Source organism: Leuciscus leuciscus, assembly GCF_965113295.1.
Source record: "Leuciscus leuciscus genome assembly, chromosome: 3".
Lineage (NCBI taxonomy): Eukaryota > Metazoa > Chordata > Actinopteri > Cypriniformes > Leuciscidae > Leuciscus > Leuciscus leuciscus.
In genome coordinates this window covers 63,798,373-63,813,000 of record NC_138727.1, presented here as the reverse complement: position 1 = coordinate 63,813,000, position 14,628 = coordinate 63,798,373, and the positions used below count along the sequence as shown (strand labels likewise).

At 46.4% G+C, this 14,628-nt stretch overlaps 2 protein-coding genes across 2 annotated transcripts in view; both read left to right on the top strand.

Annotated features, from left to right (window-relative positions):
- Positions 1-14,628, top strand: part of LOC309495446 (uncharacterized protein) — a 134,919-nt gene that overhangs the window by 61,173 nt on the left and 59,118 nt on the right. The gene's annotated exons all lie outside the window — the stretch shown is intronic.
- LOC309494759 (uncharacterized protein) lies at positions 3,339-5,557 on the top strand (the record flags this gene model as incomplete). The annotated part of the gene is made up of 3 exons (XM_082164169.1): positions 3,339-3,389; positions 4,057-5,457; positions 5,519-5,557. Exons 2-3 carry the CDS (start codon positions 4,129-4,131, stop codon positions 5,555-5,557), a joined length of 1,368 nt encoding a protein of 455 aa, XP_082020295.1. The 5' UTR covers positions 3,339-3,389; positions 4,057-4,128.

Below are 14,628 nucleotides of genomic sequence, written 5' to 3'. Positions count from 1 at the left end.
AGAGACTGAATAAAGTAATCAAATGTAAAATAACACTGGGTAGTATTTTAGTCCTGACTAAATTAAATACATAGGCTATAAATCCTGATTCCTTAAAATGAAAGCTATGTTTTGTTGTTTTGACAACCAAAATTAATGACAGACAGACACATATGGCTGCCGAAATTCAAGCCCTGATACACTCACTTTTATAACATTCACAGTTTTCATAAACCCAAAATATGAACTGGTAAACAGTTTATGGTGAAGCATTTCCTTGTAAACAGCTACGTTTTTAATGTTAGCTCTCCGCCAGAGAAGGAAAAAAATACAACACGGTAAAATGCAAGAAAACAACTCAAACTCACCAAAACCAGGGTGGCTTAGTTCTCATAAAATCCCCGTCAGTTCCCAACCAGGTAAGTTATGTTTTTCAATTGCAAAATCAACTTTTTCACTCTTTTCTCTGCTAATTAAACACAGTTCGTTCTCTCCGATCTCTCCTCTGCTCTCTCCCTCAGGCCTCCGCGCTGCAGCGTCAATGAAGTACTGCGCAGTGTTGCCAACTAATTTTCAGGGGAAGTTGCTAAAGGCAGATCGATTTGTTGCTAAAAGTTGCTAAATGACGTTGTGACGTCATTGCGTTATGACGTCATTACGTAATCGCAACGCAAAACTACGCCATTATGTAATACGTAGATATTATTGTTTGTTAAATAAATTATATATATATAAAAAAAAATTTAACTAAAAAAAGTTGGTTTAGTTACCCAGTAACTAAACCCTAAACCAACTTTTTTTAGTTAAAGGTGGGGTATGTAATTCTCTTTTTTGGCCATTTTTTCAAAATCACTTGAAATCCTATCCCTAACCCACTTACAGCCACTGAGTTAGAAGCACTGACATGAAAATTAAGCAATTTACTCATCTGTGGAACGGGCAAGACTCGAAAAACTCCAGCCAATCATTTCCAAGACCACCTAGAATCATTGGACAGTAAGTGCGTCAATCAAACGGTCGTACCATACCCCCCTCCCCCCATCCATGTCCATGCTCTTCGAATGGGTGGAGTCAAAGGAAAGAAGGTAGGACCATTTGAGTTGTGTATTTTCAAAATCTGCCAGCCGTTTTGCAAATCACATACCCCACCTTTAAAAAAAAGAAGACCTAAAACAACTTTTTTTAGTTAATGATCTGTAAGACTGGGGCTTTATTAATGCTGTTCATTTATTCAAGTAATTTATTTGACATTTGGGTATAAAGTGTTTTAATTCTACAATATATGCTGTAAAAAGGCTGTTCAACCTATTCAGGTAGAACGGTGACTACTGCAGTTCAAATTTCCTATTGGAAGTTGTGGTGCCCTTACCAGCTCACCACGCCCTTGCGAGTGTTGTTTGGATTAGAGTCACTTTCCAAAAGTTGCTAAAAGTTGCCAAATAAACTAAAAAAATTGCTACATTTGTTGCTAGGTGCTTTTTGAAAAAAAAGTTGCTAGGGTAGTCTGAAAAGTTGCTAAATCTAGCAACAAAATTGCTAAGTTGGTAACACTGGTACTGCGTCTAACGTCACTAATCCCTTAAAGGGGCAGTGACATGAATTTTCTGTCAGCATACTTTTAGGCCCTGTCCCATTTCTCCCCCCTTAAAACTTCCACTTGGTTTTGAGTGCCCTCGAAAGTAAAGTCCCCTCAACGAGGGGAAGTGGAGTTGAAGATCTTTCCCTATGAAATGGGACACCACTATATGCAAATTATATACATGCACATAACTATCCCAGTTATGATCAGGATATAAGTATCCATAATAATATGCTAGAAATCTAATAAAGTAATCAAATGTAAAATAACACAGCATAGTTAATTATAGATAGCCTAGATTAATGCTCATTAAAGCTAAAGTTATTAATTCAAGAGCTGGGAGTAATTTTCTCTTTGCCTTTAGTTGTTTTATTCACATTAAAGGTGTAATCATAAGCAGGTTTATTAGACGCTGCCACTTTAAGACCGAATGCAGATCTAATAATACACATTTTCTCCCAACTATTCCACAACTAACTCCCATTTAAGACATAAACTGTGTTAAAGTGAATCTCCAAACCGGTCATTTAGCCATATTTTTGTCTGTATTTTATCGTTTAGACGCGCACATGAAACCCAAAGTATAGTTTGCTTGTCTAAGTTAGTTGCAGTCCGTTTCCGAACGCGCGCCGCCATGGGAACAGGGTCAACGTACGTCTCTTGCGCGGATCATTGTGCATTTGTGCTTATAATAGCTCTTTTTACAATCAAACACCTCCCGCAATTTAGAATCAGCAGACACTGCATTTTACAGCAATCACTGATTGTGCTCAGTGCTGTTTGGGTTTAACGTTAGGGAGAAGTGACAGCGCGCTGTGAAGAAAAAGATGAAGCACAAGACGAACGCGGCTAGTTTTTAATAGTTTTACCTCACATCTTCTTTTTATAATCCTTGGAAGCCAAAATCGAAAATAAAATTAGATTAACTACCCAGATCAGATGTAACGTTATATTTGATGGGCAGACTCTCTCGAAGCACTCGAACATCGTCAGATAGATAGCTTCGTGAAATATTTTCTAACATTAGTGTTCAAAACTTTACAGTCCATTGGATGTGCATCAAACTAACATATTCCAACATATTTAGAAATTTTAACATGCTTATTTGCGAAAATATAATTACAATTAAATTGTTCCTTTCCAGCGGTGTCCGCCATCTTGTTTAAAAAAAATTACCGGCTTGCTGAGTCCGCAAGGTATCCTGGGTAATTTCATCTTCCACTTCGTTTTAAGCCTGCATCGGACCGCACTATGTTTTGAGGGTTGATTTTAAGGGGAGAATAGCACTCCCCCTTGCTCTTTAGAGTATTGGGACACCCTACCCTACACGAGAACGCGCAAAAACAAGGGTTAGGGCAGAAATCTAGGGTAAGGGGAGGTATTGGGACAGGCCCTTAATCTTAAACAGTAAATTGTTGTATTAACATTTTTAACATGTTTAACTCTGATGAATTAACTTACATTAAATGAATCACTTAACTTTCAAACTTATTTATGCAGCTTTTAAACTGTTTATTCTTATTTATGTCATAGGGGAGCGCGGGGCACAACCTAACGCGGGGAATCAGATCCATCAACCATATGTACTAAGTAAACAGTAGGTGGCGGTAATACTCCTAAGGAGTCAACGGCCATGGAACAAAAAGAAGAAGAAGAAGAACCTAACGCGGGGCTAAATGTAACACGGACCTTTTTACGTAGTTACTCAGGGTGACTTAGGTTGTGTTTACGTTCTTTTTCTCTCGCTGCCAGAAGACGGTCTCCCGTGGATTTGTGGAAGGTTTTGGTAATAATTTGTGAAGATACTGGACAAAGAGTGTTTTGACACCATGTAAGTATTTTTTTTCATCATACGTATTTTTCTGTTCCTGAGTTGGGAGTGTACGTCACCAAATCTAACTTTATATTACCTTAATCACTGTCTTGTTGGCTAAAACATGGCACCATTTTGAAACATGTCAGCCACTCCTAGCAATTGTTAGCTAGGCTTAAACAATTTTTTACACAGCGGGGTTAGTTGTAGCACAGTGTTACAACTAAGCCACCAAGTGTTCACGATATTGAAATAAAAACAGGGAGCCTAATTCTTGCAGTTTTTTTTTTTTTACAGAATGAGACATCCAAAGCGGAAAACAGATAGAGGAGTGAGTAGGGACCTTCTGTGTATTGCTGCCAGGCATGTGGATAGTGGCAGGTCTATCAGAGGAGTGGCAAAGACATTGGAATTGTTAGGCCATGTTGGTTAATTTATAATCTAATTGTAAATTGTTACTAAAAAACAAATCTATAAATAAAAAGGTTAATTCCAGAGAGCGTCCACAAAAAAATCGATACAATTTATTTAGTTGGCTAACCTTACATTTCATTGAAGTTCACAAATGAGTTTATGTTTTATAAAAATAGTACTTGTATTCATTTTAAACAAGGTCAGTTGGAAATAAACATTACATATAAATAATATAAACAATTCATACAATTTGCATTTTGTTGTTTTTCAGGTCCGAAAACTTGCCTTCCAGTGTGCAGTGCAATTTAATTGCACATACCCAGAGTCCTGGAAGACAAATGAGATGGCAGGAAAGGACTGGATGACATCTTTCTTTAAGCGTAACCCCACACTGTCCATCAGGAAGCCACAAGCAACCAGTCTGGCAAGGGCCTCAAGCTTCAACAAACACAATGTGGGCACTTTTTTTAAGAACCTGAAAAGCGTGTATGACAAGCATGGTTTGCAGCCACAAAATATCTGGAATATGGATGAAACCGGAGTTTCCACCGTGCAAGTACCAGAAAAAATCATTGGGTCCAAAGGGTTGCGGCAGATTGGGGCCATGACATCTGGTGAGAGAGGTAAACTAGTTACTGTTGCTGTTGTGGTCAATGCACAGGGGAATTATATTCCCCCTTTCTTTATCTTCCCTCGGAAGAAATTTCATGCACACTTTATCCGTGACGGACCCACTGGATGTGTTGGTGCAGCAAATGGTTCAGGATGGATGCAGGAGGATGAGTTTTTAGTTTTCCTACGCCATTTTGCCAACCACACAAAGCCATCGCAGGAGTCAAAGGTCCTCCTTTTGTTAGATAACCATGCTTCCCATGTGTCCGTGTCTGCACTGAATTTTTGCAAGGAGCATGGAATTGTACTTTTGACGTTCTCTCCTCACTGCACCCACAAGCTCCAGCCCCTGGACAGAAGTGTGTTCCGCTCTTTCAAGAGTAAATTTAACATGCATTTTGACCACTGGATGAAGACTCACCCAGGTATCAATGCTACCATCTATGACCTACCTGGCATTGTTGGCAAAGCCTTGCCACAGGCGGTAACCCCTGAAAATATCATGTCAGGGTTTAGATGCACAGGCATCTGGCCCTACAATTGTGACATTTTTAGTGAAAATGACTTTGCTCCATCCTTTGTAACCGACAGGCCAGAACCAGCCACTGCCTTAGTGCCCGCCACTGCTACTGTGCTTTCTCCTGGCCCCTCAGTGCCCACCACTGCTACTGTGCTTTCTCCTGGCCCCTCAGTGCCCGCCACTGCTACTGTGCTTTCTCCTGGCCCCTCAGTGCCCGCCACTGCTACTGTGCTTTCTCCTGGCCCCTCAGTGCCCGCCACTGCTACTGTGCTTTCTCCTGGCCCCTCAGTGCCCGCCACTGCTACTGTGCTTTCTCCTGGCCCCTCAGTGCCCGCCACTGCTACTGTGCTTTCTCCTGGCCCCTCAGTGCCCGCCACTGCTACTGTGCTTTCTCCTGGCCCCTCAGTGCCCGCCACTGCTACTGTGCTTTCTCCTGGCCCCTCAGTGCCCGCCACTGCTACTGTGCTTTCTCCTGGCCCCTCAGTGCCCGCCACTGCTACTGTGCTTTCTCCTGGCCCCTCAGTGCCCGCCACTGCTACTGTGCTTTCTCCTGGCCCCTCAGTGCCCGCCACTGCTACTGTGCTTTCTCCTGGCCCCTCAGTGCCTACCACTGCTACTGTGCTTTCTCCTGGCCCCTTAGTGCCCGCCACTGCTACTGTGCTTTCTCCTGGCCCCTCAGTGCCTACCACTGCTACTGTGCTTTCTCCTGGCCCCTCAGTGCCCGCCACTGCTACTGTGCTTTCTCCTGGCCCCTCAGTGCCCGCCACTGCTACTGTGCTGAATCCTGGCCCCTCAGTGCCCACCACTGCTACTGTGCTTTCTCCTGGCCCCTCGATGCCCGCCACTGCTACTGTGCTTTCTCCTGGCCCCTCAGTGCCCGCCACTGCTACTGTGCTTTCTCCTGGCCCCTCAGTGCCCACCACTGCTACTGTGCTTTCTCCTGGCCCCTCAGTGCCCGCCACTGCTACTGTGCTTTCTCCTGGCCCCTCAGTGCCCGCCACTGCTACTGTGCTGAATCCTGGCCCCTCAGTGCCCACCACTGCTACTGTGCTTTCTCCTGGCCCCTCAGTGCCCGCCACTGCTACTGTGCTTTCTCCTGGCCCCTCAGTGCCCACCACTGCTACTGTGCTGAATCCTGGCCCCTCAGTGCCCGCCACTGCTACTGTGCTGAATCCTGGCCCCTCAGTGCCCGCCACTGCTACTGTGCTGAATCCTGGCCCCTCAGTGCCCACCACTGCTACTGTGCTTTCTCCTGGCCCCTCAGTGCCCGCCACTGCTACTGTGCTTTCTCCTGGCCCCTCAGTGCCCACCACTGCTACTGTGCTGAATCCTGGCCCCTCAGTGCCCACCACTGCTACTGTGCTGAATCCTGGCCCCTCAGTGCCCACCACTGCTACTGTGCTTTCTCCTGGCCCCTCAGTGCCCGCCACTGCTACTGTGCTGAATCCTGGCCCCTCAGTGCCCACCACTGCTACTGTGCTTTCTCCTGGCCCCTCAGTGCCCACCACTGCTACTGTGCTTTCTCCTGGCCCCTCAGTGCCCGCCACTGCTACTGTGCTTTCTCCTGGCCCCTCAGTGCCCGCCACTGCTACTGTGCTTTCTCCTGGCCCCTCAGTGCCCGCCACTGCTACTGTGCTTTCTCCTGGCACCTCAGTGCCCGCCACTGCTACTGTGCTTTCTCCTGGCAAATCAGTGCCCGCCACTGCTACTGTGCTTTCTCCTGGCCCCTCGGTGCCCGCCACTGCTACTGTGCTTTCTCCTGGCCCCTCAGTGCCCACCACTGCTACTGTGCTTTCTCCTGGCCCCTCAGTGCCCACCACTGCTACTGTGCTGAATCCTGGCCCCTCAGTGCCCGCCACTGCTACTGTGCTTTCTCCTGGCACCTCAGTGCCCGCCACTGCTACTGTGCTTTCTCCTGGCCCCTCAGTGCCCACCACTGCTACTGTGCTTTCTCCTGGCCCCTCAGTGCCCGCCACTGCTACTGTGCTGAATCCTGGCCCCTCAGTGCCCGCCACTGCTACTGTGCTTTCTCCTGGCACCTCAGTGCCCGCCACTGCTACTGTGCTTTCTCCTGGCACCTCAGTGCCCGCCACTGCTACTGTGCTTTCTCCTGGCCCCTCAGTGCCCGCCACTGCTACTGTGCTTTCTCCTGGCCCCTCAGTGCCCGCCACTGCTACTGTGCTTTCTCCTGGCCCCTCAGTGCCCGCCACTGCTACTGTGCTTTCTCCTGGCCCCTCAGTGCCCGCCACTGCTACTGTGCTTTCTCCTGGCCCCTCAGTGCCCGCCACTGCTACTGTGCTTTCTCCTGGCCCCTCAGTGCCCGCCACTGCTACTGTGCTTTCTCCTGGCCCCTGAGTGCCTACCACTGCTACTGTGCTTTCTCCTGGCCCCTCAGTGCCCGCCACTGCTACTGTGCTTTCTCCTGGCCCCTCAGTGCCCACCACTGCTACTGTGCTTTCTCCTGGCCCCTCAGTGCCCACCACTGCTACTGTGCTGAATCCTGGCCCCTCAGTGCCCGCCACTGCTACTGTGCTTTCTCCTGGCACCTCAGTGCCCGCCACTGCTACTGTGCTTTCTCCTGGCCCCTCAGTGCCCACCACTGCTACTGTGCTTTCTCCTGGCCCCTCAGTGCCCGCCACTGCTACTGTGCTGAATCCTGGCCCCTCAGTGCCCGCCACTGCTACTGTGCTTTCTCCTGGCACCTCAGTGCCCGCCACTGCTACTGTGCTTTCTCCTGGCACCTCAGTGCCCGCCACTGCTACTGTGCTTTCTCCTGGCCCCTCAGTGCCCGCCACTGCTACTGTGCTTTCTCCTGGCCCCTCAGTGCCCGCCACTGCTACTGTGCTTTCTCCTGGCCCCTCAGTGCCCGCCACTGCTACTGTGCTTTCTCCTGGCCCCTCAGTGCCCGCCACTGCTACTGTGCTTTCTCCTGGCCCCTCAGTGCCCGCCACTGCTACTGTGCTTTCTCCTGGCCCCTCAGTGCCCGCCACTGCTACTGTGCTTTCTCCTGGCCCCTCAGTGCCCGCCACTGCTACTGTGCTTTCTCCTGGCCCCTCAGTGCCTACCACTGCTACTGTGCTTTCTCCTGGCCCCTCAGTGCCCGCCACTGCTACTGTGCTTTCTCCTGGCCCCTCAGTGCCTACCACTGCTACTGTGCTTTCTCCTGGCCCCTCAGTGCCCGCCACTGCTACTGTGCTTTCTCCTGGCCCCTCAGTGCCCGCCACTGCTACTGTGCTGAATCCTGGCCCCTCAGTGCCCGCCACTGCTACTGTGCTTTCTCCTGGCCCCTCAGTGCCCACCACTGCTACTGTGCTTTCTCCTGGCACCTTAGTGCCCGCCACTGCTACTGTGCTTTCTCCTGGCCCCTCGATGCCCGCCACTGCTACTGTGCTTTCTCCTGGCCCCTCGGTGCCCGCCACTGCTACTGTGCTTTCTCCTGGCCCCTCAGTGCCCACCACTGCTACTGTGCTTTCTCCTGGCCCCTCAGTGCCCGCCACTGCTACTGTGCTTTCTCCTGGCCCCTCAGTGCCCGCCACTGCTACTGTGCTGAATCCTGGCCCCTCAGTGCCCACCACTGCTACTGTGCTTTCTCCTGGCCCCTCAGTGCCCGCCACTGCTACTGTGCTTTCTCCTGGCCCCTCAGTGCCCACCACTGCTACTGTGCTGAATCCTGGCCCCTCAGTGCCCGCCACTGCTACTGTGCTGAATCCTGGCCCCTCAGTGCCCGCCACTGCTACTGTGCTGAATCCTGGCCCCTCAGTGCCCACCACTGCTACTGTGCTTTCTCCTGGCCCCTCAGTGCCCGCCACTGCTACTGTGCTGAATCCTGGCCCCTCAGTGCCCGCCACTGCTACTGTGCTTTCTCCTGGCACCTCAGTGCCCGCCACTGCTACTGTGCTTTCTCCTGGCACCTCAGTGCCCGCCACTGCTACTGTGCTTTCTCCTGGCCCCTCGGTGCCCGCCACTGCTACTGTGCTTTCTCCTGGCCCCTCGGTGCCCGCCACTGCTACTGTGCTTTCTCCTGGCCCCTCGGTGCCCGCCACTGCTACTGTGCTTTCTCCTGGCCCCTCAGTGCCCGCCACTGCTACTGTGCTTTCTCCTGGCCCCTCAGTGCCCGCCACTGCTACTGTGCTTTCTCCTGGCCCCTCAGTGCCCGCCACTGCTACTGTGCTTTCTCCTGGCCCCTCAGTGCCCGCCACTGCTACTGTGCTTTCTCCTGGCCCCTCAGTGCCCGCCACTGCTACTGTGCTGAATCCTGGCCCCTCAGTGCCCGCCACTGCTACTGTGCTTTCTCCTGGCCCCTCAGTGCCCGCCACTGCTACTGTGCTGAATCCTGGCCCCTCAGTGCCCGCCACTGCTACTGTGCTGAATCCTGGCCCCTCAGTGCCCGCCACTGCTACTGTGCTGAATCCTGGCCCCTCAGTGCCCGCCACTGCTACTGTGCTGAATCCTGGCCCCTCAGTGCCCACCACTGCTACTGTGCTGAATCCTGGCCCCTCAGTGCCCGCCACTGCTACTGTGCTGAATCCTGGCCCCTCAGTGCCCACCACTGCTACTGTGCTGAATCCTGGCCCCTCAGTGCCCGCCACTGCTACTGTGCTGAATCCTGGCCCCTCAGTGCCCATTCCTGTATTCAGCCCTGTTGATGTCAGGCCCTTCCAAAAGGCAGGACAAATGAAGAGTGTTGCCAAGGGAAGGAAGAGGAAGATCAGCACCATCCTCACTGACACTCCAGTCAAACAAGCAATAGAAGAAGAGGAAAAGAAGAGAAAATGTAGAAAAACAGTAAAAGAGTCCAAGAGAAAGCTCTTCAGTTCGAAAGAAAAGAAAAATGAAACAAATCAGTCCTGTGAAGATTGCATTGTGTGCGGTGAAGAGTTTGCATCCTCTCTCCCTGGGGAGAAATGGGTGAAGTGTGTCTTCTGTGAGGGATGGGCACATGAATTGTGTACTGAGGGATATGAACGTTATATTTGTCATGACTGTGACAAACAGTAAACCTGTCTTGATAAAACAAGGACACACACAACTTTTCAGATAGCCTATTTATTTATGTATATATTTATTTTGACACATTTAACTTTGTTGGACTTTCACAAACAATGTTGGAATTTGAATCAAAGTCAAAGTATGATTTTTTTTTTTTTTTCACTTTGTAGGCTATGGGATTTGTTTACTATATTGATCACTTGTTTATTTATTAAAAATATTGCCTGTTTTCATGCAATAAACCCTTAAAAATGTGATTTTAAGCTTGTTTTTATTATTATTACTGTTACTATTAATAATAATAATAATAATAATAATTTTGCATGCAGCTGCCACACAAAAATATAATTCAATTGCAATTACAATATTTGATGATTTTATTTATTTATTGCAAAACTGTGCAGCCCTTTCCTATATCTCTATCCATGATATTGATCCATATAGAAGGATGATTGGATGAGGGATGGATGTATGGATATCTATCTATACAGATGTACAAACAATATCAAACTATACAGATAAAATAGTACTGAATTATGTGCGTTACACACAAGTGTTACAACTAACCCCTCTGTCTGTTACAACTAACCCCGCATATGGGGTAAGTTGTAACATTTGCACTTCTGTCACTTTCAGTGCAACTGTACGAAAATGGAAGGTCCTAGAAAAAAACTTTAAGTGTTCATTTGTAGCAGAGATGTGTATGTTGCTTGTGTAAAAAAAAAAGATTAATCTAACCTAATTATTTTTTAAATAATTGAGCCAAAACCAAAATGCGTTAGGTTGTGCCCCGCTCTCCCCTATTTTAACATGGGTTACAAGTGGTAAATGCCTCACTTCTCTCTGGGAGTTTTCCAAACTTCCTGAAAACTGCAGTTGTCAAGCCCCTCCTGAAAAAGAACAATCTGGATAGGACCATATTAAGCAACTATAGACAGATCTCAAATCTTCCTTTCATAGGCAAGATCATAGAAAAAGTTATCTTCAATCAGCTGAACAAATTCTTGAGCTTGAATGGATCCTTTGACAATTTTCAATCTGGTTTCCGACCGCATCACAGCACAGAGACAGCGCTCATAAAGATAATAAACGATATTCGCTTAAATACTGATTCAGGCAAATTATCAGTGCTGGTACTACTCGACCTCAGTGCTGCATTTGACACTGTCGATCATAACATACTTCTTGACAGGCTGGAAAACTGGGTGGGGCTTTCTGGGATAGTCCTAAAATGGTTCAGGTCATACTTAGATGAGAGAGGTTATTATGTGAGTATAGGAGACCATAAGTCTGAGTGGACATCCATGACATGCGGAGTCCCTCAAGGCTCAACTCTTGCGCCACTCCTGTTCAACCTGTATATGCTCCCAATGAGCCAAATAATGAGAAACAACCAAATTGCTTACCACAGCTATGCAGACGACACACAGATCTACCACAGCTATGCAGACGACACACAGATCTACCACAGCTATGCAGACGACACACAGCTCTACCACAGCTATGCAGACGACACACAGATCTACCACAGCTATGCAGACGACACACAGATCTACCACAGCTATGCAGACGACACACAGATCTACCACAGCTATGCAGACGACACACAGATCTACCACAGCTATGCAGACGACACACAGCTCTACCACAGCTATGCAGACGACACACAGATCTACCACAGCTATGCAGACGACACACAGCTCTACCACAGCTATGCAGACGACACACAGATCTACCACAGCTATGCAGACGACACACAGATCTACCACAGCTATGCAGACGACACACAGATCTACCACAGCTATGCAGACGACACACAGATCTACCACAGCTATGCAGACGACACACAGATCTACCACAGCTATGCAGACGACACACAGATCTACTTAGCCCTGTCGCCTAACGATTACAGCCCCATTGACTCCTTGTGCCGATGCATTGACAAAATCAACAGTTGGATGTGCCAAAACTTTCTTCAGTTAAACAAAGACAAAACTGAAGTCATTGCGTTCATTGCGTATGAACGCATACCTTCACTCTAGGGGTGTAGAAAAGGCCCCAAAGTTATGTTTGTGTTGCTATTATTTAGTACAGTTGGACCATATTGTGCTTTATGTTTCACGTTTACGTCCGTTTATTCAGTGCTTTTAATAGGGTAACCAAAGCGCGTGCTGGTTTGTATATTATATCTGACGTCACACAGTTAGCATGCAGTATGATAGAGATAGTCGGTCGGTTGGATTGTAATTGTGAGTGGCACCTTTCTTCAGAGTGTGCGTAAATGAGAAGAGTAAGTATATCTGATGCATTACTAGTGATATTGTATTTCTTTGTCAAACCTATTATTTTTGCTATTTGGTGTAGATGAGAATTAGGAGTTTAAGGGTCGCTACACGACCGTTATACTACTTCCGAGCTTCGGCTCATCTCACTCAGTGCGTCAGGTCAGAATATAGCGTATCGTGTTTAGACATGTTTATACTTTACTACTTGTTGTTAAGATTGTTCAGTACTTTGTGGTTGAGTAAAATAAGAAGAAAGTGGTGTTAAATATTATTATCTGGACCGCTATCGAGGCTTCTCTATTAAAGGAACACTCCACCGTTTTTTGAAATAGGGCTTATTCACCTTCTTTCCCACATTTAGATAGGTGGGCAAATGCATTTTTGTCTCAGTGCATGCATTGTTTTAGTTTGACAGGGTCGGCGTGAGCTTAGCTTAGCATAATGAATGGAATCCTTTGTTGCCAGCTAGCATGTCCTGAATAAAAGTGATAAAAAAAAAAAAAAAACCACCTACCTAATTAGTTCTTGTGGCCTGCGTATTCACAACAAGTACAAATAGCGATGCAGATTAACACTAGGCGATTTCCTAGGCAGATATTGACTTATATATTAAGGACTATATTAGGGGGAAGCACAGGCGAAGCACTGCTACTTGGGCGTGATATCTCTGCGCCCAAGTAGCAGTGCTTCGCCTGTGCTTCCCCCTAATATAGTCCCAAGTCAAAATCTGCCTAGGAAATCGCCTAGTGTTAATCTGCATCGCTATTTGTACTCGTTGTGAATACGCAGGCCACAAGAAGTAATTAGGTGGGTTTTTTTTTTTTTATATATCACTTTTACTCAGGACATGCTAGCTGGCAACAAAGGATTCCATTCATTATGCTAAGCTAAGCTAGCGCCAACCCTGTCAAACTAAAACAATGCATGCACTGAGACAAAAATGCATTTGGCCACCTATCTAAATATGGGAAAGAAGGTGAATAAGCCCTATTTCAAAAAACGGTGGAGTGTTCCTTTAAGGCTTTTCTAGCTCTAACGGAACAAAGCATCCGGTCCGGGATTTTCATAATAAAATCATCCAGGCGTTTAGTTAGTTGGAGGCTTTAAAGCGTATCATAGATGACAGTAAGTGCTGTCTACGTTAGTGGTAACTTAACGCATGGTAGAAAATCTGAGAATCCCATATAATAAGTGTTTGAATCCTTTCTCTTTTCTTACATTATTAGAGTTTAAGAGATATATAGTCATATTCTGATTATTGTTTATTTTATGTTTGTTAATGTATATTAGTGCTTAAGAAGGAATGAGTGTATGCATATGTTTCCTCTATTCATTTGTATTTTGTTTCTCTCTTTATAGAAACCACACTTACACTCAGAATAAACAGAATAAGAACTATCTATCAGCTCTTTATTTCATACTCTGGAATATTTGGCCTTAAGTGGTGTTCTGGTGATATGAACCTGGTGATAAACACAGAATTAGCACCCAGACTGAGCGTCTCTCCACTACAAGGGGTCAAACAACTAAACATCAAGTCAGGAATCTTGGTGTGACACTAGAGTCAGACCTTAGTTTCAGTAGTCATGTCAAAGCAATAACTAAATCAGCATACTATCATCTAAAAAATATTGCAAGAATTAGATGCTTTGTTTCCAGACAAGACTTAGAGAAACTTGTGCATGCTTTCATCACCAGCAGGGTGGATTATTGTAATGGACTCCTCACTGGCCTTCCCAAAAAGACCATAAGACAGTTGCAGCTCATACAGAACGCTGCCGCCAGGATTCTGAGCAGAACCAGGAAATATGAACATATCACACCAGTCCTCAGGTCTTTACACTGGCTCCCAGTTAGATTTAGGATTGATTTTAAAGTATTATTACTGGTATATAAATCATTCAATGGCCTAGGACCTCAATACATTGCAGATATGCTCACTGAATATAAACCCAACAGATCACTCAGATCATTAGGATCATATCAGCTAGAAATACCAAGGGTTCACTCTAAGCATGGCGAGTCTGCTTTTAGCTATTATGCTGGAACCAGCTTCCAGAAGAGATCAGATGTGCTCCTACTGTAGTCACATTCAAATCCAGACTCAAAACACTTCTGTTTAGCTGTGCATTTACTGAATGAGCACTGTGCCGCTGTTCGTCCGACTGTACTGTACTGTATTTCATTTTATTTTTCTAAACTGTTTTAATTATTCTTATTTCTTTTTATTATTTTAATTTCTTCTATGTAAAGCACTTTGAATTGCCATTGTGTATGAAATGTGCTATATAAATAAACTTGCCTTGCCTTGCCTTACAATCATTCTTGAGCCACTTTCAACACTTATCACATGTTTATCAGTCTTATGAAATCCAGGAACTCATAGATACTATTCTGAGGCTTTTTAATCAAGTTCAATCAATCTCTCAAGTTTAAG